Source organism: Octodon degus, unplaced genomic scaffold (genome assembly GCF_000260255.1).
Source record: "Octodon degus isolate 3935 unplaced genomic scaffold, OctDeg1.0 scaffold00324, whole genome shotgun sequence".
Taxonomy (NCBI): domain Eukaryota; kingdom Metazoa; phylum Chordata; class Mammalia; order Rodentia; family Octodontidae; genus Octodon; species Octodon degus.
Genome location: NW_004524900.1, coordinates 90,337 through 113,889, shown reverse-complemented (window position 1 = coordinate 113,889; position 23,553 = coordinate 90,337). Strand labels below are relative to the sequence as shown.

General features: G+C 42.3%; 1 protein-coding gene across 2 annotated transcripts in view; it reads right to left on the bottom strand.

Annotated features, from left to right (window-relative positions):
- Nucleotides 1-5,941: 5,941 nt before the first annotated feature.
- The window catches only part of Mcm10 (minichromosome maintenance 10 replication initiation factor), a 36,703-nt gene continuing 19,091 nt past the window's right edge, over nucleotides 5,942-23,553 (bottom strand). For both annotated transcript variants that reach the window (XM_023708051.1, XM_023708052.1), the window contains exons 11-20: nucleotides 23,350-23,450; nucleotides 22,306-22,413; nucleotides 22,103-22,220; nucleotides 18,900-19,128; nucleotides 17,113-17,254; nucleotides 16,277-16,395; nucleotides 13,539-13,652; nucleotides 10,874-11,019; nucleotides 7,800-7,842; nucleotides 5,942-7,371 (exon numbers count right to left, since the gene is read on the bottom strand). In XM_023708051.1, the coding sequence (XP_023563819.1) occupies nucleotides 7,288-7,371; nucleotides 7,800-7,842; nucleotides 10,874-11,019; nucleotides 13,539-13,652; nucleotides 16,277-16,395; nucleotides 17,113-17,254; nucleotides 18,900-19,128; nucleotides 22,103-22,220; nucleotides 22,306-22,413; nucleotides 23,350-23,450 (1,204 nt within the window). In that variant the 3' untranslated portion in view covers nucleotides 5,942-7,287. The remainder of the gene's footprint in view (nucleotides 7,372-7,799; nucleotides 7,843-10,873; nucleotides 11,020-13,538; nucleotides 13,653-16,276; nucleotides 16,396-17,112; nucleotides 17,255-18,899; nucleotides 19,129-22,102; nucleotides 22,221-22,305; nucleotides 22,414-23,349; nucleotides 23,451-23,553) is intronic.

Below are 23,553 nucleotides of genomic sequence, written 5' to 3'. Positions count from 1 at the left end.
GAGGACAGGCACAAGAACCACTGGAGGGAGAAATGACTTCTTGTTTGCTCAGAGCTCACAAATAAAGATGCTGAACCAATCACAGGTGTCTTGTCTCCCCTGACTGACAAAGTTCATCTGGAGGATTTGTGTTTGAAAGCTTGTCCTTGAGAAGCCAAGCTCACTCCTCTGTGTTTCAGTAGTTCACCAGTCATGGAAAAACAAAACAAAACAAAACAAAAACCAAAAACTTGCTAATATACCTGTTGTGGTAGAACATTCTGGAGAACTGAACTCCAGCACTTATTGATTTGTATCTCTGAAGATCCCTCCCTCCTCCCTCCTTTCCTTGGTCTCTGTCTCCTCTCTCTCTGGAAGTACTGGGAATTAAACCCAGAGCCTCATGCATTCTGGGCAAGCAAGCACTCTAACACTGAGCTACATTCCAGTCCTTTTTTTTTTTTTTTTTTTTTTTTTTTTTTTTATGATTTTGAGATAACGTCTTGTTTAGTTGCCCAGGCTGAGTTCCCACATACAGTCCTCCCATCGCAGCCTCCTGGTCACAGGCATGTGCCATGACACCCTCCTTCTGGCACCATAAGAGGTCAACCATGATTTCCTGGGTTGCCATAACAACATACTACAAACAGGATGGCTTTATCCCAGCTACTCAGGAGGCTGAGGCAGGAGGATCACAAGTTTGAAGCCAGCCTAAGCAACTCAAGGAGAGCTGCCTTAAAAAAAAAAAGAAGAAAAACTGAAATAATTTTTAAAAATTAATTTTATTGAGAAACAAATAGCAATGAGACAGTTTCAAAACTGATTAGTAGGGGCTGGAGAGATGGCTCAGTGGTCTAAAGCGCCTACTTGGAACAAGCTTGGCAAAGTACAGGGACCACGGTTCGATCCCCCAGCACCACATGCCAGCCAGCTGCGCCCCCTGGTGGGCTGAGCTGCCCCCCCCCACAATAAATAAATGTTAAAAAAAAATTAAAAAATAAAAAAAAAACCGATTAGTAGGACAGTTTCAATAATTAATACATTGCATATTGTTGTCTTCATAGTGGTTATTCAGAGTACAAAATGTAGACATGATATCCTGTCCAAACACTATTAGTAAAAATCCTTCTTTTCATTTAATTAAGAGAAAGTAGCTGTATATCTATCCTATTTGGTATATACAGATACAAAATGGTCCTTCATTTGTATCTCCTTTTTTAAAAAACTGAAAGAATTGAGGCTGTAACAGACATAAATAACAGACACATGACTTCCCTCCTGTGGGTCCTTGACCAGCTCCTCCAGCCTATTTTCGAGCTTGGGCCTCTAGGGCATAACAGAGCAACTTTGATTAGGGATTGCTCTGAGGTAAGCTACCTTAATTGTGATATAGTACCCCTCGGGATGGGAGGATTAAGTCAGGCCACTGTAGTAAGTGCATCATCTTTTAAGTTATTTTTTAAAAGCTGATAAATGCTTTTTAAAACAGTGTAGTGATTAAACACAACCCAAATCGTCCCATATGTCAGTCAGGACTGTTATTTTCTCCTATAAGCTCCAAACAAGTCATTTAATTTTAAGTTAGGTGTTAGCAGTGGAAGAAACTGGCATATAGTAAAGAGTTTGCAGATTTCATTACTGCTTTTACTTTCCTTATAAGAGGATTGCTTGGTAGGAACAAGTATTTCCATGTTTTAAAGCATAAATCTTGACAGAGGTTGCTTAGATGGTCTGAGGTCACATCTTAAAGCCAACTGGCAAAAACCACTGGTTTGAGTGGAAGAGGGCTCTGACAGCAATGCACAGGAGGCTCACAAATATACTGCTACTTCCTGTCCCTCTCCTAAAGTGACAGGTGAAGAAGCCTCATCAGACTAGTGAGACACCCATCAGTTGAAGAGTATTTTCATTCCATTTTTTGTGGTAGGGGCTCCTCACAGCACTTAATCACACCAAGGTTAAGAAACCTAGGGAAAACACATTTGTCCCGATGTGTGTGTGTGTGTGTGTGTGTGTGTGTGTGTGTGTGTGTGTACACCCTTTGGGGGGATCAGAAGGCAGGCCATGTGCAAGCAGATCCCACCAGCAGTGGGGCTGCCAACACACATGAAGTTGGACTTTCATCACAGGAAACTGCCCTCTGGTTACTCAGGAGCCAGATGCCAAAATAGGCCCAATGACCTGACCCTTCAGTTGCCAACTGAGAACAACAAAGTGACTTTTAAAATGTAGTTGTCACTTGCTATCTGAGAGGGAATGGTTTCAGTATCTTCATGGGTACCGAAATCTGGGCTTGAACTCCTGGTCCTCCAGCCTCAGCCTCCCACTGTACTGGGATTACAGGCGTGTGCCACCACACTTACCCTTCTGTATTCCTGAAATTGTCTCTAGGGTACTTATGATAGCTAACAATGTAAATGCTATGTAAATAGACACTTTGTTTTATGTTAGGAAAAAATAGCCAAAGTGTGCATATTTAGTACAGACACATTTATGTCCTAAGTATTTGTGACCTGCAATTGGTTGGCTCCCTGGATGCAGAACACGCATACAAAGGGCCAAGTGTACTTCTACTCCCTGCCCAACTGTTCAACAGGAAAGGGCAAAGCCCTGCTCACCGCCTCCGGCTTAGAAGCAGAGACATGATCAAGTCCCTATCAGGATGAATGACTCCTGCCATACCCTCAGGAGCTGGTCTTTCCCAATGCTACTGAACAGGTGGGTGGCAGCAGCTGGATTCTGAGAGCCACACACATGGTCACCTGTTTGCCAAGTCTGTGACCATATGGATGCTGAACACCAACAACGATTTACAAGAGTATCTAGTTTTAAAAAGGACAATACTAAACTAAACAGCCTGTCTTCACTGTCTCTAAGGCCAGGATTGACAGGTTGGCTAGATAAAGAATCTTGGCAGAGGGGCTGGGCAAGAATTCCATTACCTCGTTCACCCCATCCTTCACACAGGCTCCATTATACTCCATAGCTTTCAAATTCTGCCCAGAATTCCTCCACAGAAGCCATGTGCAGTCATTTCCTAGTCCAGGAGGAGGCCAAAGGCAACACAATAGGAATCTGAGCAGCCACATTTAATAGGAAATTAATACAGCAATTTGAATTTCTGGAGAAAGCATTGCCAAAAGTGTGGCCTGTGGGACATTCTTGTTTACTTTTCTTTCTTCTTTCTTTACTACATCTTTGTTTTTTGTTTGATTTTTTTTTAGAGATACTTTGTATTTTCAAAATAGCAATAGTTTAATTAGAAAAATAAAAGCAATGGGATTCTCCACTAGGTTCTAAAAGTACCCATGAATTAAGCCACACCTTCCACTTAAAAAACAAGATAAAACCTTAAGTCACGTTGCTATTGAAATTTCTTACAGTAAAGAATAAAACTGAACTATGCTGAACTACAAAGACCTAAAGTTATGAGCATGAAAATAATTTGACTAGACATTTGATTTATTCAAGCATTAGGCTTACTGAACACAGCTATGGAAGAGGAAAAATATTTCCATCCAGTACTGTAAAGAGGCTGATCCATCAGACTGGAATCACTAAACCTCTGAGCCAAAATAAACCTTTTAGGGCTGGGGCAATAGCTCAGTGGCATTAAGTGCCTGCCTGGCAAGAGCCTTTTTTCTCTATAAATTGATTTCTTCAGGAGTTTGCTATAGTAATAGAAAGCTAACATTGTGCCCAAATAACACACAATTAGACATCATTACCACTTTTGTGTGATTAATTATTCAAAAGTAAGCATCATAAACCTGGAATTTGTGAAGCCTAGGATTGAATTGTCTTCTCATGGTTGAGCCCACTAGTCCTGATAACACCGCACTAGGGAATGTGCCAGATGACATAAACCATGCTACTGTTCGTAGAACAGCTTGTCCAACCCTACTCAAAACACTTATAGAAAAAGGAAGTCCTTAAATGCAGAATAAAGAACTCTTACAATGCAAACTAAAACCAAGATATCACTGTGCAATGGCTAAAATGAATAATGTCAAATCGAGGTACTGCAGGTCTCGGGAGCAAAGGCAACTCACACTCATTAGTGTGGGAAATGCTGCAACCACTTTGGAAAGTGTCTTGGCAGTTTCTTATAAAGCTAACAGACACTCATCGCATAGCTCAGATTCATTGAAGAGACACAGAAACACTTCCACCTGAATACGTGCAGCAGTGTTAGCAGTGACAGCCCCAATTTGGAAACAGCCCATCTCATGTCCAATTGGTGAATGAGCCAATGATATGGCACATTCATACAATGAAATGCTCAGCTACTGCACGCAACAATATGGATGAGCTTCCAAACTACTGTGCCAAGTAAAAGAAGCCAAAAAACAAGTTCAAGCCAAACAGAAGTTCAAGGTGAACCTGGACAACTTAGCAGGCCCTTGCGTCACTAGATGTTATTTAAATTGCTGTGCATATCATACTGTATTTCTATCAACTCTGCAGAAAGCCATTTCAAGTCAGCTTTGCCATATTAACAGCCATATTTTTAGCATTGCCCCATTTTTACACTCATATTGGAGATTGGATCTAGGGGCTCTGCACTGAGCTACATTCCCAGTCCAGGCTACTTCACACAAGGCCCTCCTGCCTGGAGAGTGCTGGGATCACAGGCATGCACCGCTGCATCATCCTCCTGGAGGTTTTAATGTTCCATGTTTGCTTTGGGAAGGTCTACACAAGTCATCCAGGAGGGCCTTTCCTTTGGCACCACTCATCTGCTCCCACAGGTGCCAAGGACCATGGGGACATTCCCACTGGATGAGCTTTCAAAATACTATTCACTACTCTGGATATTGTTATCTCAAACACTTGGCTTCCTTTTGTTGTATGGTAAAGGAAAATACGTATCATCTTAATAAATCTAAAGACAAGGGTGATTTTCTGTTTAAAAACATTATCTTCTCTAAATAAAAAAGGCAGGGCAAAAAATAAAAGCAAAAAACAGAGAAGAAACTATGATGAAGATTGTAACAGCCTGTTCCTCATGAAGGACATGGCCATGTTCTGTAACTTAGCTTACTAAATACCTCAGTGATAGGTTAAGAAATAAACAACTGTTGAAGTGGAAAAAAAAAAATTAAATATATTTTAATTAAAAGGATTAAGAACGATTTCGCTGATGTTAATCACTTAAGACATGAAACATACCAGTGAGAAGAGATCACAGATGCTCTCCATTTAAAGATGATCGTCATGGTTTGGGAGTTTTTGCAAGGGAAACAATAGAGGACACATTTTATAGTAATATTTTAAAATGAATCACTCAAAGAACTATATACAAGTTCTGGAAACCTATCCACACACTAAACGCTGAAGAATCCAGGTGAGAGCCTAGAGCTCATAACAATGCCTCCCGCAAGTCCAGCTGGAGGCCTAGAGTCCACAACAAAGTCTTATGCAGGTCTACTTCACGGATCTGTGCTGGAAAGGTCCCAAGGTCAGTGGTGGAAGCTAGGAAGTCTATGTCAGTGGCATGAAGGAGCTGCGCTAGCAGGCTGAAAGATCTGAACTGGAGCTAGGAAGTGACACTCAAGGTAAGCACCAGAGCTCTCCCAAAAGTACTACAGCCATCTTTAGCAACAGTGAGATCCTGAGCTCTTCTACCAATGAGAAAATCCAAGTTCCCATCAGGAAAGCCAATGCAACAAGCTTTTTTCTTGAGGCTGAGGAGTACATCATCTTCCCCTCTGGATCCAGGAAGTGATGCTCAAAGAGAACAAAGTTTCTCCAAAGTTCATCAGGAAAGCCAGCATGACAAGGTCCTGAAGCAGAACAGCCCAAAAGAACTTGCAGCTTCCAACAGCTTCTCCAAATAGCATCCCTGACAGTATTTTTGCAGCTTCTTTGGTTCTGCCTTTTATGCTGCTGGCACCAACCCTGTAGTGGGCCTCCCACACCTAGAACACTAGTTTACTTCAGCTGGGTGTAATAAGTTCACTACCAGTTAGAAAACCCCTACAAGATGTAAAAGTTTTCCCATAGGAAAGTGATTGTTCCACTGAACAGTTAAGTTTATATAGCGGTGATCTATGTTGTATGCACTGTCGTTTTCAAATTTATGAGACACACACAAGTCTATTCTAAATGCACCATGAAAAATACTGAGGTTTCAAATGTTTTTGACTAATCATCACTTTATTCTTTGTTTTAAAGACAAATTAAAAAATAACAAAAAAAGCACTGCTATTAAGAAGTAATCCCAGGAAAGTACAAAGGTCAGATGCAGCCCCTTCTGTCCATACAGAGCAAGAGCAGTTTTATGAAATCTTAGGACATATGGATTTTATTTTTGGCTCTTGAGAACCTAGATCAACTATCTGCCATAACGACCTTCTGTATGTGCTGTAACATAAAAACCATCTTGGAAGAAACTATTTCCAGCTAGAGTTCAAATTCCAGGACAATAGTCCCACTGACATATCCAACCTTTATGTAGTCCCGGCATTCACTTACATCAAGTGCTATCTGGAAAATCAGGTTGTCCAGGCAGAGGAATCGCCTATAAATTTTGTTTTCATTTCCATTGTGTTTGACTGCTAAAATTCTTGCTGTAACGAAGTATATCTGGAATTCCCAAATTTCATGTGATGGTCTCTTTAGTTTCTGTTTAAGGTCATGCTTCACAGCATTTAAAATTCTGTACCTGTTTTGGTTAGAGGTGTCAAAGTTTCTGTCACACTGAGATGAATTCGTATGTACAAATGATGAGATTTTAGGCTTCTGCTTTACAGAGCTCCAAAACATTGTAAAAGCAGAGACTACACTTTAGGGCAATATCATATGGAAAAGTTACATATGCTGATGAAAATAAGTTATATTTGTAGAATTTCAGGGCTGAAAGATGTATTTCACGATCATTTCATCTGATCTTCCTAAGTTTACACAAACAGAACAAAGCCCAGAAACTGAGTGACTTAACTAGGGTGGGGATTAAGCTAAATTAATGCTTTCGCCTCCAGTGTCCACAGAAATGGGGCACTTTGGAGCACACCCTCTATACATAAGACCTGGCCTGGCCTTTACCTTCTGGTATATGGGCCAAACTCTGAATGCAGCAGTGCAGTCCTCTGAAGTAAGAGCAGGAAACACCATGGTATCTTGATTTTTCCAACATTAAACTTGGTGTCAACCATAGTGGAGATAACAAGAAGATGGAGCTCATGGGCTTAACAAGCACTTGTTTGGGGAGATGGCGATCAGGAACACAGGCACCCCAGGGCCGAGCCATTGCTTTTTGTGTCACAAGCAGCAAGGGAGACTGTGGGACAACCTCTGCGGCTAGGGTCATTTAAGGCTATTTAGGAATTTGCCATGTTCTTCTCCTCTTGGTAACAGTGTTTCTCCTCCTATCTTTGGACCAGTCTTTTCCTAGAAAAAAAATAACAGCACCTTAGTAAGCTGGTTTGATATTACTTGTCTGGTTCCCTGAAATTAGCTACACATTAGCACGTAAACAACATAGTGTTTAGTTTGGATCTTGAATGTTCCTCTATAGGCTTGTGCTCAAGGCTTGGCTCCCATCTTCTCGCACTGGGAGGTGGTGGAACCTTTAACGAGTCAGGCATAGTAGGAGACCTTTAGGTCCCTGGGTGCCACTCTTCAAGGGGATATTGGGGCCCAGGTCTCTTCTTCTGTTTCATTCTCAGTCATAAGCTACATGGCCCTCTTCCATGTTTCCATTATGATGGGCACTATCTGGCCAGAAGTCCCAAAGCAAAGGAACCTAAACAAACCTTTCTTCTTTTTAAGTTATCCTAGGGATTTCATTATAGTAACAGAAAGCCTAACACACATACCTTTAGCATTCCATCCCGTTCCCATTTGTAGAGGCCACAATTACTGAAAGAAAAGAGATAGATTTACTCAGTGATGAGGTACAGGCTCACACATAAAATAGGCTTACTGTACTTATGAGGAGGAATATCCCTGGAAGCAAGGAGATGATAGGGTGGTAGTGCAGATCTGTAATCCCAGCACTCTGAGAGGCTGAGGCAGCAAGATCACAAGTTTGAGCCAGTCTTGGCAACTTAGCAAGGCCTTGACTCAAAATGAAAAAAAAAAAAAAAAAAAAATTAAAGTACTAGAGATGTAGCTCAGTGTGAAGGACTGCGTTCATTTCCCAGCCTTGAGGTAGGCAGTAGGGGACTGCTCAAGGCGACCCTTGTATTATAGGCCATATGTTAGGTTACACTATAATGTCACAATTTATGCTCCAATGATGTGAGAATGGGTCTTGGAGATTTCAGATACGAAGCTGCATGTGGGGGCACTAAAGGGCTACATGCACTGGTGGTAATGAATGAATTTGGCCATAGATATCATTGATGCCATTGGAAAGAGACCATTTGACATCAAGAAACAAGAGCAGGGCCAGAGAAAAGTACCATATTTGCTATGGGTGCTACCTGCACGTAGAAAAGCATCTTGCTCTAGCATTTATGAGTTGTGCTTACTGCTTATCGTTTTTTTTACCTTTTATTCATTTAATGAGAAATTATAGGTTAGTACGACAGTTACAATAATTAATATATTGCATATTGTTGTCTTCATAGTAGTTTTTCAAAGGACAAGATGTAGACATGATATCTTGTCTAAACAACTGCTTATCTTTAGGAAATAAAATTTTTCTAATTTTTTTCAATGTTTTATCCAAGCTGTTCTTGGGGACTGGGATACAGCTCAGCAGTACAGTGCCTGTCTGGCAAGTGCAAGGACCTTACTTTGAGCCCTTGAAAAAAAAAGAAAGAAAAAAGTAAAATTACATTATGGTTTACATGTATTTGTCCCAAGCCTCATGCAGTCATTGAGGCGCAGTTAGACAGTTTGTGATTAATTCATGATCCAAGCTAGGATTATGGGTCTGAGTCCTGCTGGGATTATGGGTCAGGGTACTGCTGGGATTATGGATGTGACTGCTACACCCAGCTGGGGCAGAGCCCCTGGCCTGTGCACCTGCTTGCAGGTGCTTTAATCCGCTGAGCTATTTGGTTGGCCCTCTAATCATTTAAATTAAATAAAAATAAATATATTTACAATAAGTAGAAATACAACAGATTGCTGGACCTATAGCTCAGAGGCAGAATGCTTGCCTACCATGTGCAGAGTCCTAGGTCCAATCCCAGCCAAACAAAAAACAAAAACAAATAGGTAAAGTCTTAAGTACTCAAGATACACCTACAAATAAAGAACAAAAAGCCCAGTAAGGAAAATCAGTAAGAGATATTAACAGAAAATGATAGAAGAGGAAATTCTACAGGCTAGTAAGCACATGAAAAGATACTAAAGTTACTGATAATCATACACATATAAAAAATTTAAACAACAGTACTGAAAAAACTGTATTAAATACTATGTTTCTGCTGAACACAGTGGTGAATTGCTTATAACCCCAGTGACTCAAGAGGACTGCAAGTTTAAGGCTAGCCTCAGCAACTTAGCAAAACTCAAAAAAAAATTTTAAAAAGAGCTGCTGATGTGGCCCAGTTTTTCTTGGATTCAAGCCTTAGTATCACAAAAGAGCAACAACAACAACAACAACAATAGGGGCTGGGGAGATGGCTCAGTGGAATAAGTGCTTCCCTTGCAAGCGCAGGGGCCTGAGTTCAATCCCCGGTTCCACAAAAAAAAAAAAAAAAAAACCAACCAAACAAAAAAAAAACCACAACAAAGCCAATAAACAACCCCCAAACCCAAACTAATCCAAACAGTATTTGTACTCCTTGGCAAAAAATATTAGTGAAGATCAATAGAGACCCCTGAATAGAGCTGATGAGGGATAGATGTCCTGGCCACTCTGGAGAGCAGTTGGGGGACATCTAATCCTGGGGACAGCCAAAGTACCTCCTGTCCAAGACCTACAAGGCATGAGGACCAGGTGAGTGTTGCCGGAAGCCCCTGGGTGCCTAAAGATGCCCCCTAACTGGTGCTGGCCAGGCAACAGAGCTGTTCATCAGAACTAACACAGAGGCTGTGCACAGAGCAGAGACAGCCGAGGACCGTGAGTGGAGAGAGACGTGTGGATGCATTCCATGCTGTGCCATTTACATAGAATATAAATGTCCTGTGTAACAGTGTATGTTTCATAAGAAAACAAAAGGACAACATGAACCATAGGAGGGTGGTGGACGGTCATGCTGAAGGACAGGAAAGGAATGAAGAGGGGATAAATGACATTAGAAAAGGATGAAGAGAGCACCAAGTGGACCTAAGGGACATATTATATATAAAAGACACAATGCCTTTAACTCCTTCAAAATATCCTCCCTTGCTTCAAACATGCACATCCCATCCTTCTTGCCACCTTGTGAAGCAGAGCTGAAAGTTCTCTTTTGTAGTCTTTGAGATGTGACAAAAAATAGATAAAATGCTATTGCCACGTGCCATCCAATGGAAAGGTGGGCTTGTAGAAACAGCGCATCCTCACCCACCTTATCCACTGGATCTGGAGCCACGCACCTCTGGCTCTTCCCCCAAGTCAAAACAACTGTAAAAGGTAAACATTTTGACTTGATCCAGGACATTAAGGCAGCCACAACAGCGTAAAAACCTCAAGAAAGGACTTCCAAACCTACCTTAAACATGGCAAGAATGACAGGACAAGTGTGTTTGAGCAAAGGAATTAATGGCAATGTCTTTTACTATAAAAAACAAAATCAACTTTCTCACTCACATGACCTCTATTCACCAGCCCACCTGACACATTTTTCATTTTTGTCAATAAACATTTTATAAGACCTACTATGGGCCAGGAGTCAAGAGAAGCCGAAGTGCTGGGGATTCAGCAACTAGAGGCAAAGAGGAAAGAACATCATGCAGGACCATGGCTGGGTTAACCCTGCCTGGGATGGAGAACCCTCAGCACTCCTCATACCTGCAGTGTTTCTGGGGGAGCCGGTCCAGAGAGATGCTTCTGTTTCCACAGGGACATTTGAAAAATCTCTTCAGGCCATCGTGCCAGTAGTAGTCATGCTGCTCGCTGACACAGGTCTCCAAAGGCTTGAAGTGGGTGTAGGCACACTGCAGAGCAAAGCAGACCACACCACCAGTGAGGGGCTCTGAAGGACGGACTCCACAACAACCTGCTCTTCACGACTGCCCAGGTCACTGCAGGGCCCGGGGCCACCTCATCTTCTAGCTGTTGGACTGCAGTAAGTTTTTTGACCTTTTCTCACACCAAGACAGTTTCTTCTAACATATGCCTCACTTGCTGGTCAGGCATGAAATATGACATTCTGTGACATAAATAAGGGCCACAGAGAAAAGTACTATAAACTTCCAACAGCTTTGGTTTGGCTCACTAGAGAATAGTATTAATTACAGACTGTTTTTTGTTTTAAAGGGAGTCTGACCAGGAGCTCTTTGATTTCTTACTACAAGATTCTGAAAAAGATTTAAGATTATTGTTCCTATTTCATAAGCAATAAAACCAAGACAAAGAGACTACCTAATTCACTTTTAATTTTGATCTTCAAAAGGATCAGAGAAAATTGAGAAATGGTAGAAAACTTAGTGTCAGAAGGATACCTGTAACTTGCGGTAATCACCATGGCTAAGATAAATTATTCTAGACAACTTCACAAGATGCAGAGCACAGTAGAATGTTGGCCACAGTTGGCAGAATAATGGCTCCCTAATGTCAGATGTATCTCATTTCCTGAAACCCAAGACTGTTGTGTTCTATGGGCAAAGGGAATTAATTTGGTAGGTGCAATTAAGGTCACTGATTCAGTGATTTTTTTTGAGATGGGTTACTGCCATGCAGTTTAGGCTGACCTTGAATTTACTATGTAGCCCAGATTGGCCTCAAACTCACAACGATCCACCTACCTCGGTCTGTCCAGTGCTGGGATTATAGGCGTGTGCTGCCATACCCACCTTGACTCAGTGATTGTTCAAAAATTTTTAACAAATTATTAGTATATGTTTGCAGTATATAATGATTACATTCATTGTGGGAGTCAGTATAACTTACGATATAACTTAAGATGTGGAAATGGTCTCAGCTTACTGGGCTTATCGGGTTGGCCCAGTGTAAAGGGTCCTTAAAGGTTAAAGGAAGCAGGAGAGGAAACCGGGGTGATATGCTGACAGTTTTGACCTGTTGATGCTGATTTTAAAGATGAGAAGTGGATGGTTCCAGAGGGTGGCAAAAGCAAGGAGATATTCTTCCTATAGCCTCCACAGAGTGTGGTCTTGTCAGCACACTGACTTTAGCCTAGTGAGACCCAAACTTCCACAGAACGTAAAATAAATTTGTATGTTTTAGGCTCCTAGGTTTGTGGTAATTTGTTACAGCAATGGGAAACCACTACTACACCAACTGTGTCCTTTGGGGCACAGTGGAAGTCCTTGAAGGAGGGAGAATGTGAACAATGAATTGTGCTTCAAATTATGTTTCATTAATCCTCTTCTCTTGGTCTCTCTGCTAGGAATTCTTACATTTTGGTGGCAACTCGCTCTGGCCTGATCCCCAAATATAAGAAAATCAAGGTAAAAAAAAAAAAAAAAAAAAAAGAAAAAAAAAAAAAAAATGGAGAAAATTATACTCAGTAGGATGTGACTCATCCTCTTCTTAGGCATTTATAGGCTGTGAAGGGAAGCAGCTGTGTCCAGTAAAAAATATTTTCCCCTTTATTTAAAAACTAATCTTCAGGAACAGAAGTTTTGGAATTGTGTAACAGATTTGGGATAACAGGTCTACAAATAGACAATAGCACAATTCGCACAATTCACACTCTGACTTGAGTTTACAGTAGCATGGCTCCTCAGCACGGGAGGCCAACTAAGGGAGCACCATCCTGGGTGCAAGGACAGCAAATGCTGGCCCGGGTGTCAGAACATGAGAAAGAGATCCAGTGGCTGGAGGGTAAAGGAGGCTGGAAGAACTGCAGAGCTGTGGCTGCTATCTAACAGAGAAGCTCCCCTACCAACGTTCTGCCCACTGAGCTCCAAGGCTGTCAGGCAGAACCCAATCCTTGCCTATCCAAGGCTGTTTGTCTCCCAGACTAATAAATGACTGAGATTCAACCCCTCATTTCAGATTATTATGGTTTGGATCAAAAATTTGCCCAGAGGGTGTGTTGAAGGTTTAGTTGTTGATGGGTTCTGAGGAAGGGACTATATCAAGAGGACTCTAATGTTAGCAAGTGAATCAATTCACTGATGAAATCATAATTTGCTGGCATTATTGGGAAGTGATGTAAACAGGAGCTGGGGCCTACTTGTAGCGACTGGGTCATGGGCATGAGCTTGGGAACTATGCCTCATTCCTGCCGCTTTCTCTGACTCCCTGTCCCTCTCTGCTTCCTGGTTGCCACAGACTGATCAGCTTTCCTCTGCCACACCCCTACCATGTCTCTGCCTGCCATGGGGATAGAAGCCATGGAGCCAAATGATTAAACTGAAACCTCTGAAAAGTAGGAGCCAAAATGAACCTTTCCTCCTTTATGCTGTTTGTCTCTGGTGTGTGGTCACAGTGGTGGGAGGCTGACTGATGGATGTAGTCATGCCAAGTGCGAGCCTCATCATGTGCTCACCGTCTTACAGGTCACCACTCGACACTTCACTTCTCTGATGTTCCTCATTTTCTCTTCCATTTGTTCTTTTTTCACCAATGGCTCAAAATAGGGTTCTTGGAGCTCAGCCTCAGCCTGAAGGATAAAGCACACATGAATACTACATGCAAGGCAGCTTCAGGCAATTCAGTAAGAACAATTTAATAATGATTCCAACAATTCAATTCATGAATAACCATCACAGAAATGAAGTGATGCGTTAAAAGTTACAGGATCCTAGCCAGCACTTCAATGAAGCACAAACCAAAAGTTGCTAAGTAGAACTCTTAAAATGTTAAAATGTATGTGTATGTGGGGGGTGGGGGGACATGGAATATGAAAGCACTTGATTTTTAAAACACTAAATACAAATAAAGCCACTAACAGTACTAGTATTTTTTTGCTGTACCAGAGATTGAATCCAAGGGCTCACAGCCACCAGGCAAGTGCTCTACCACTGAGCCACATCTTCAGATCTTTTATTTCTTTTATCTTAAAACAGGGATTCACTAGGTGGCCCAGGCTGAACTCAAACCCACAACCTTCATGTCTTGGCCTCCTGAACAGCTGGGATCACAGGTGTGCACCACCATGACTGGCGCTGCTAACATTAGTAACAGTATCATCAGGTCCAGAGTGCACCAAAGGCATTGTCCTGTACTGTCCTGATACCAGCTCCCACAAGGAAGGCTGCGAGGACCCTGGAGACAGCAGCCTACCTGTTAGGCCCTGGTCTCCGGAAAGAGCTTTTGCTGCAGACGGATTAGGGGTAAGTGCAGCAGAATGTGGGTGCAGCAGTGGAGTTAGTGCAGCCACGCAAGCAAGACAGCCACAAAGAAGGAGCAGAGCCGGGAGGAGGGCTTGGCAAGCACAAGGTCCTGAGTTTGATTTCTGGCTCTCCACCTACCCAAAAAAGGAGCTCAGCCCAACAGGCTTCAGCCTTCTCACCCTCTGCCGACTGAGCTTTAATTCAAGTCGAAAGCAGATGGTAAAAAAAAAAAAAAAAGAAAGCAGATGGTTCAATGTCCAGTAACAAAAAACAAAAATCAAAATTGTCCTGTTACTTCTTAAGCAAAAGAGGACCAGATCACTAGAACTGGTAGAAACACCCCAGACCCGAGGGACATTTTGCAAAACTGCAGAAGCACTGTTTTGTTTACCCACAATTGCCTCCTCCACTACTGGCAGGGACAAGAGATACCACACTGTAGCAATACGCACGCTGGTTCCTTACACTACGAAGAACTGTGCTCACCTCTGAGCATTCCATAGGACACTGGGAATGAGCAACCTGGTGAACACCCAGTGGCCAACTGTTTTCTATACCACACTGCAAATTTCCTGAATGTTCTGAGGGTTCAGTAAGGCAATTATAGAGCACACTGAGGATGAAGGTATTTTGATTTTCCAGGATAGCTCACTGTTGATCACATGACCAAAGAAAGATACAGGGATTTGGGGGCTGGGCAGATAGCTTGGTGGCATAAGTGCCTGCCAGACAAGCACAAGGTCCCAAATTCAATCCTCAGTACCACATGCCATGCTGGCTGCAGCCATCCCAGCTACCGAAAATGGGGGTGGTGGTGCATTCCTGCAATCCCATTACTAGGGAGGCTGACACAGCAAGATCATTACGATTCTGAACCATGTAGCGAGACTCTATATCAAAAACAAAGAAAAAAAAAAAAAGAAATAAGGACTTTGTACTTTAGTTTCCTACATGAGACCTCACTTCTGTAAGTATAAGCCTCCAGCTATTTCATTATTTCCTCTAAGATACTTGGTGCCCCAGCATTTACATAATGAAATACGTATTTTTATCATAAATGTTTTTGCTTTTCCATACTTACACTGGTTAGCATATTATTTTGATAATTTTAGATTACTAGCATAGTTAATTTCTATTATGCATGAGTTTTATTGCAAGATAATAAGGAAACAATCCAAAGTGTTTATTATTGCTGGGTGTGGGAGTGCATGCCTACTGTTATCCCAGCACTCAAGAGGCTGAGGTAGGAAGATTGCTGTGAGTTTAAGGTCAGGCTGAACTACACAGCAAGATTTGGTTTCAAAAAAAAACACAAAACAAAACAAAAAATATTTGTTATTTAAAAGAGGTACAAGGGTTACCTATTGATCTAGGGCACTTAAAATGCCAATATAAAAATATTTAAGTGGGAAAAAAGTCCCTTCTCATATGGCAGGGCAGCAAACAGTAAATAGTGTGCAGCCCTTTAAACATAAGTTCAGGGCCAGCCAGATAGCTCAGCTTACTAAAGAGCCTGCTTAGGCAGGTGCAGCAACCAGGGGTGGGATGGGTGGGTCTGATCCCTAGTGTGGCATGCCACCCCGACTGTGATTAAGACTGGGCGTGTGGCGCATGCTGTAATCCCAGTGCTTGGGAGGCTGGAAACAGGAGGATCGCTATGAGTCCAATCTGTGTACTGAGACCTGCAGACACCATACTAAAAAAAGAAAAAAAGTTCACAGCTACAACTACAAGCAAAGATTTCAAATAATAATAAATCAACTGCTGTTCTTCAGTGCAAGGACAAAGGCAAAGTTAACATCTATTAGAACTGCTCACGCTCTTCAAACAAACCCAAACAAACTGCAGCACAGGTACTTCTTGGCTTCGGCAAATAAACAGGTTCTCAGTCTTGTGGCAGAGCATCAGGTGTGAGGGCCACTAATCTCTCCCTGCCCTAGAGGGTGCTTACCTCTTTCAGGATGCCTGTGTGCTTTGATTTGGCCTGTAGAATTCTCTGAAATTCTTCAGATTCCAGGTAGGCAAGCTGCTCTCTCCTTCTCTTCTCAGCAGGCTCCAAATCATCCTCAGCTGCAGTGGAGAACAGCGTCACAGGAAGCAAAGGAAGCCAGCGGCCTTCGCCTCACAGCATCCTAGGCCTCTCTCCACCCAGAAGCCCTTTCACCTTGAGGAGCCCGGAGCTGGCAATGCAGGGTGCCTCTCCAGAAGTGGGCTGAGAGCTGAGCCTGTAATGTGGGGGAGTGGCAGGCCTGACCCCGGGGCAGAATTTTTTTACTTTCAATGTAAGAGTGGATGATGATAATAGATGCCAACAGTAAACATCTTACTTATAAACTAATTTTAAAATGACATCCAAGTTTTTAAAAAGAGCAATTTAAAAAAGTAATTCTATCTCTTTCAAAAAGCATAATCTCCACACCAACATATATGCAATTATCCAAGTGAAACTCTTTTCCCAACTGATCAAATTCTATATAATTTTATTTCAATTTCATGTAATTAAAAAAACACGATCAATCTAGTTACAGAAATCCTACTAAGGCAGGGGGTGGTGGTGCAGGCCGGTAATCCCAGCACTCGGGAGGCTGATGAATTTGAGGCCAGCCTGAGGTATACATTGAGCTCAAAGCTAATCTGAACTGCACAGTGAAACTGTCTCAGAAAACAAGAAATCCTACTTACACATTTTATGTATGTGAGAGAACACACACAAAAGCATGACTTGCTATCAGGATGTAGGTTACAGACATTTTTCTTATCAATGGGCTCTCCTGTCCACTGCATTACCTTTAGAAGATGTGTTGTTTTTTTCTACGCGTTCTTTTACTTCTTGTACATCCTGGAGGTTCTTCTGCTTCCTTGCAATGTTGTTTGGATTTGTTTTTGTAAGAATTTGGCCTTTTGCCCTTAATTTAGCAATAGCAGCCAACTAGAACAAATCAGAAGAGGGGAATAAGAATTAAAAAGACAGGGTGGGCACCTACATCCCTGGGACTCCTTCAGACACTAACTAGTGGAGTCTGGCTGTTCTGTTAGATATTGGCAGAGTATTTCTTCATTTTACTTTATAATTAACATAATAACTAAAATTTAATAGCACAGAAGATACTAGAAGTTGATGAATAAAGTTTCAGTTTATTTCAACCTAATATAAACAGTTTAAGACAAGCTGAACTGTAGGCTTCCGGTTCTATATAACCACAAGCCTACTTTGGAATTTTTCAAATCAAACACAGAATAGAATTCTAGTTCTACCCCTGACTGGCTTGCAAGTGTAAGCAAATTCTTTCTTTCACCAGTCTCAGTTTCTACAATTATAAAATGGGGGATCTGGGTGCAGTGGCACATGCCTATCAATCCAGATTTTTCTTTCTCAAAAAGAAAAAAAACAACATCAATAATAATAATAATCATAATAACAGCAACAACAAGGGGTGATGCCAGTGCCTTTTTAAAAAAAGGTGGTTGGTGTGGGTGGACTAAATTAATGCATGTAAAGCATAAACTGTTAATTAGTAAACAGCACAGCAGGCAAACATCTCAGACCTAGATACACGTTATCAATGTGTGCAACTGATGATTATTATTATTGGTATCACCATTATGACTAGTGCAGGGAGAGCTTTGGCATGCATGGAACCTTTGCCCTTTATTTGTGGATAGCTGGTATACAGAGAAAAGCAGAGCACTTGGTGCGAGACCCAGAAAGTACGGTTGGGTCCTGGGTGCCCCATGCCGGCTACAGCAATTTTCATCTGGCAACAGATGACTCCTGTGTAACATTTCCTCTGAAGAAGGACTTTTGATTTTCATGCTGGAAATGGAACCTAGGGCCTTGTGTGTGCCTGGCAAGATCCCAGTGTTGGGGGCCTGCCCCTTAGCTCAACTGTTTAAGAGCCTGCTGGGCAGGGGAGACAGCTCAGTAGAATAAGCGCTTGCCTGGCAAGCGCAAGGGCCTGAGTTTAATCCCCGGTTCTGCAAAAAAAAAAAAAAAAGAATAACCTGCTCTCATCTCATCAGTTTGGTTTCACTGGGGGCCAGGGATATAGCTCAGCAGTGTAAGCACCTGCCTGCCAAGCACAGGGTCCTGAGTTTAATCCCTGGTACCGCCAAAAAAAAAAAGCCTTCTGAAAAAAAGCAGTTAGGGGGCCGGGGAGATGGCTCAGTGGAATAAGCACTTCCCTGGCAAGCACAAGGGCCTGAGTTTAATCCCTGGTTCCGCAAAAAACAATCCCAGTGTCTACCACTGAGATAGACCTCCCAAGCCTAAAAAGGGACTATATGATCCACTACTTTAGTCTGGCCTTAACAATTCCAAGAATTTCTTATAATGCAATGGCTCTGGCTATCTAGCTGGATCTTCCTGGAGGATGACTCCTTTTCCTGATGAGATACAGGCTCCAACTCTCTTGAATTAAAGGTATTATGCTGATGCTATCATTAAATTTCTTTCATTCTATTAATTAGGATTGGTAAACAGCTGCTAGGTGTCTTTCTTGGCTATAAGTGTCTAGTATAAAACTCAAGCTGTGTTTTACTGAAGATAAGTGTTAAAGAGAACAGAAGCCAGTTACCTTCTTAGCTTCTGCTAATGCACTCAGCTTTGGTCGTGGTGGTGGTGACTCATCAAAGAACAGAACATCATCACCTTTCACGATGCCGCGCCCAAGCTTGGGCATCTGTGGGGCAGTGGCTCCTTCCTGCACAGGGAACTCAGTGCCCATCTGTGCAGACCAGGTAGGCAGCTGTTGAGATGAGCTAGGTACCGCTGGACTCCCGACTTCACTGGAGCTTTGGAGAAATCTTTAAAGAAATACACAGAAACAAAATGTACATAAGGCATCACACAGATGAAAACTCTAGAGCTCAAAATGGATGGGGAGAGCCTAGGCAGGTCACCAGCTGTTAACTAGTAAATGATTTCTCTTTTTCAGTTAATCACTGAAACTGGCACATGGAGAACAAGACTAGCTTTACTCACATGTGGGTTCAATGAATTCCCATTGCATAAGCTAGAATTCTTCTGCCACTTTATTTTATATATATATATTTTTAATTTATTTATGTGTGTGCATGTGTGCGTGGCCAGCTCAGCCCACCAGGCGGCGGGGCTGGCTGGCATGTGGTGCTGGAGGATTGAACCGTGGTCCTTGTGCTTTGCTAAGTTTGTTCTAAGTAGGTGCTTTAGACCACTGAGCCATCTCACCAGCCCTTCTGCCACTTTAGAACTGATTACTATTTTACCAAATGTCTAATATGTGTTTCCTCCACAGCACAGACCTGAAGTCAAACTGTGGTGGGATCCTATCCCAGAGGTAATCCTGGGACCTCCAGGACCTCTCTGATCTCTTTGCATTTTAGTTTGCTCTACTGGTAAGAAACAATACAGAGGTTATGTTTGCAAGCCTTTAACAGGAAGGTATTATAACCCAAAGGGTAATTATGTCACATTGCTTTAAGAACTATTTAAAAATGAGAGGTCAACTCATCTAAATTTATTTTACAAATGATGAAAGTAAGGCCAGGTCACATTGTTGATAGTGACAGACCCAGGTCAGGTGCCAGGTAACCCCAGGACAGTATCTCTTCACTACCAACACTTTCTTCCAAGGCAAGCCATAGTGTGGCTTTGCAAACTGCCTATCAAATCCTACCTAGATATGACTTATTTAGCTAATAAGATTCTTTTTTTTTTTTTTTTTTTAATCTATTTACGGAAGCCATTTTTTTTTAAAAAATTCATTTATTTATCCATCTATCCATTTATGTGTGTGTGTGGCCAGCTCAGCCCACCAGGGGGCGGGGGCAGGCTGGCATGTGGTGCTCGGCAGGGGGCGGGGGCAGGCTGGCATGTGGTGCTCGGGGATCGAACCGCGGTCCCTGTGTTTCGCCAAGCTTGTTCCAAGTAGGTGCTTTAGACCACTGAGCCATCTCACCAGCCCTAGCTAATAAGATTCTTAATAATGTCAGACTCCGTTGGGCTTATATCCAGATATCCCACCAAAGCCTCATGTGCTCACAGGTGGGGCACTTGGTAGTGACTGGATTATGGGTGTGTGACACTGGATTGGTCCACTGTTTATTAATGAAAGAAGATCTACCTTGGGTTTGAGCAGCACCAACCAATAGGATTGTAGTCTGGATGGAATGAAAAAGCAAAGAAGGAAGCTGCATCACTTCCTGCCTGCCCTGCCATGGACTACTACTTCTCTGTGAGGTCTCTTTGCCATGCTATCGTGCCTTGGAGCCAGCTGACTATGGACTGAACTCTACAAACTGTGAGCCAAAATAAATCTTTCCTCCTTTAACTCATAGGTGTTAGGTATTTTGTTCCAGCTTAAGAAAGTAATTACCCATGTTTCCTCGAAAATAATCAGCCTTGAACACTGGAAGTCAAAAATACCAGCCCCAATCAGCTCATCTTTGCCTTACCTGCCATAACTACCCTCTTGCTTGGTAGCTACTCTGGCAAGGCAGGAAGTGTGAGACAGATTGTAATGCTTTCTGACAGGTGCTCTCTCTTCTCTACAAAGGTTACAATAGTATAAATACAAAAATTTTCATTTCCATGCTATAACAATATATGTATGTATGTATGCTACCTGGAGGCATACAATAAAATACCTTTATAGATATCTTATCAGCAGCCCAAACTAACCTGCCTGAGACTAAATCTATTCTCTTATTTCTCCAGACACTTTCCTCTTGTTTAACTGACTTTGCTTTTCCTAGAACCACTTGGCTTTCAATAGCCTACAAGTAGGACAGCATGGAGCTTAAACACTGGAGTAGAACAGGGGTGAGCGAAAAGTCCACTATGTCATGTTCCAGCTCTCAGACCTCAAGGTACATCATTAGAAACAGTAGGATAAGGGTTGGCAAGATAGCTCAGTGGACTAAGCGTCTGCTTAGTCAAGCCTAATACAGGGGTTTGATCCCCAGCACCATATGCTGTGCTGGCCTTCCCTCGGGTACAATGAGCTGGTCACCAAGACTGGGTGTTGTGGTGCATATCTGTAATCCCAGCGCTGGGAAGGCTGAAAACAGGAGCACCACTACAAGTGTGAACTGTGTAGGGAGACCTAGTACCAAATACACTTTTCAAAAAAGGAAAAAGCAATAGCAGGATAACAATTCTTTTTACTCACTTTGAGGATGCTGTATTTATGGAATGTGCTGAACTGTGCAGCATAAACATACGTGAACAATACATCTATCATTATTCAGAAAACCTGGGCTCAGGAAATCTTTGATTTGTCCACTTTCCACTTCCATTTCTCCTTGATTTTTGCTTCTAAAATGACTTTTTAGTGCCTCATTTAATGAAACAACAGCAATAATCTACTCATTGGTTTTGCCTGTATATTAAAAAGCCTAGCGGGCCTGTCCTGTAGCTCAGTTCTTTAAGTGGCTGCTTCAACAAAGCAGTCAGGCTCAGTTTGCTGTGGTTCGATCCCCACAACTCAAGCCAGCCAAACTTGCCCTGAAGGCATTCATAGCAAAAAAAAGCCTAACTAACAAAACCAAGAAATGAGACAAACAGGTAAACATTTTCCCTTGCCCAACAATTCTCTTAGATACTTCACTCTTTTGCTTTTCCACAGAGATACTGGCCACTCTCATGTGGACCATCTGCTCTTAGGAGTCACTAGCCTAAGGTAGAAGTATTGTTTAGGTTGTGACAAAAGTGTAGCCAACCTAAATCTAAAGTCATATTTTGGAATCTAATAAGACATTCATAGGATTTCTAAACAAATGTTCAGTCTGCTTCCCTTACCGCCTCTGTATTTCTTCAGATTTCCTCTTCCTTAACTCCAACATCTGCTGCTTCTGCTGCTTCAGGAGGGCTGATGCTGAGATAGACTGGATGGCAGGTTTCGGGCTCCCCAGGATTCCTAAAACACAAGCCCAAAGTGAGGGGTTCTGCAGGAGGTGAGTTGAGTCGGGCATACACGCTACAGCCGGGCAAGCTGACCATACCTGAAGTCTTAGCTTTCGCTAAATGCTTCAAGTTTCTGGCTCCAAACGTTGGCAGGTCCATCAGTTCCCTGAATTCCTCGGAACAAGACAAGCTCTTCTGTGGTATTCCTGGGACATGTAAACACCACTGTTATAGGGCTCTAAATGCTGATCATTTGATGTCATCCAATCTCTCAAACTCTGTGCTTATAATTTAGTTATAAATAAATTAGATGGACTGCTAAGAGAAAATAAAGAACCTATAACTTTTAACATCAGAGTAGTACTTAAGTGTATGCAAGGGTATTTAAGTACATGCTGTTTCTAGTAATGACTAGAACACCTAAAATCTGTGAGGTCATTTCATACATTATTTCTGGAAAGTGCATAATGAAGGATCCATGCTAGGCCCTGGTTACTACTAGGACCACAACTGTAAGATGGGCTTGCATTTTTTGGCCTAGGATTATTTTAACAAAAAGTAAAATATTCTTGAGGACAGAGCAGGAACCTGAGCCTACTGATTCTAAATGCTGGCTATCAAGAGTCTGACACTGATACATGGCAAAATTTTAAGAAATATACAGCATGAAGACACAGCTATGAACATGCTGTTTCCTCTATGTGTTCTGCCACCATGTCTGATGCCTGTAGCCAAGGTCACACTACTGACCAAGCAGCTGAGGAGTAAAGAGTCATCACTTAAGAGAGCAAGAGTCGCAGACATCCTTAATGACAAATAACTGAATTTTTATTTTTATTTTTTTGTGTTTTTAAGGAAAGGTCTACAGGGTTTTCAGCGTCTCACTACTAGATCGGACTCGTAGTGAACCACCTGTTTACAGCCTCCCAAGAGGCTGGGATTACAGGTACGTGCCATCATGCCCAGTCTCAATTGCCCTCTCAGCATGCCCCAGAGACGGGGCTGGCACAGCAGGCCTGGGGATCAAACCACTGGCCCCTGTGCCTCCTTGCAGGTGATTTAATCTGCTGAGCTATTTGGCCAGCCCTAGTACTGAATTTTTAAGCAGGAGAAAGAAAGGTAGGATGGAGAAACATAGGTACCAAGTTTTTGCTGCGCTTCCTGAATGATGGAGCTTGTGCCCTTCACAACCAGATTGGTCAGAGTGGTTTGGATCTTCTTTTTAGGAGCAACAGCTGCTGCACTGAAATGACAAGAGCCCCCCCAGGAAAGGAAAACCCACTGACTCCAAGCTCTACTGAGTAAAGAAAGCAGAAAACACTCTGGCATTTGCACCAACTGCCAAA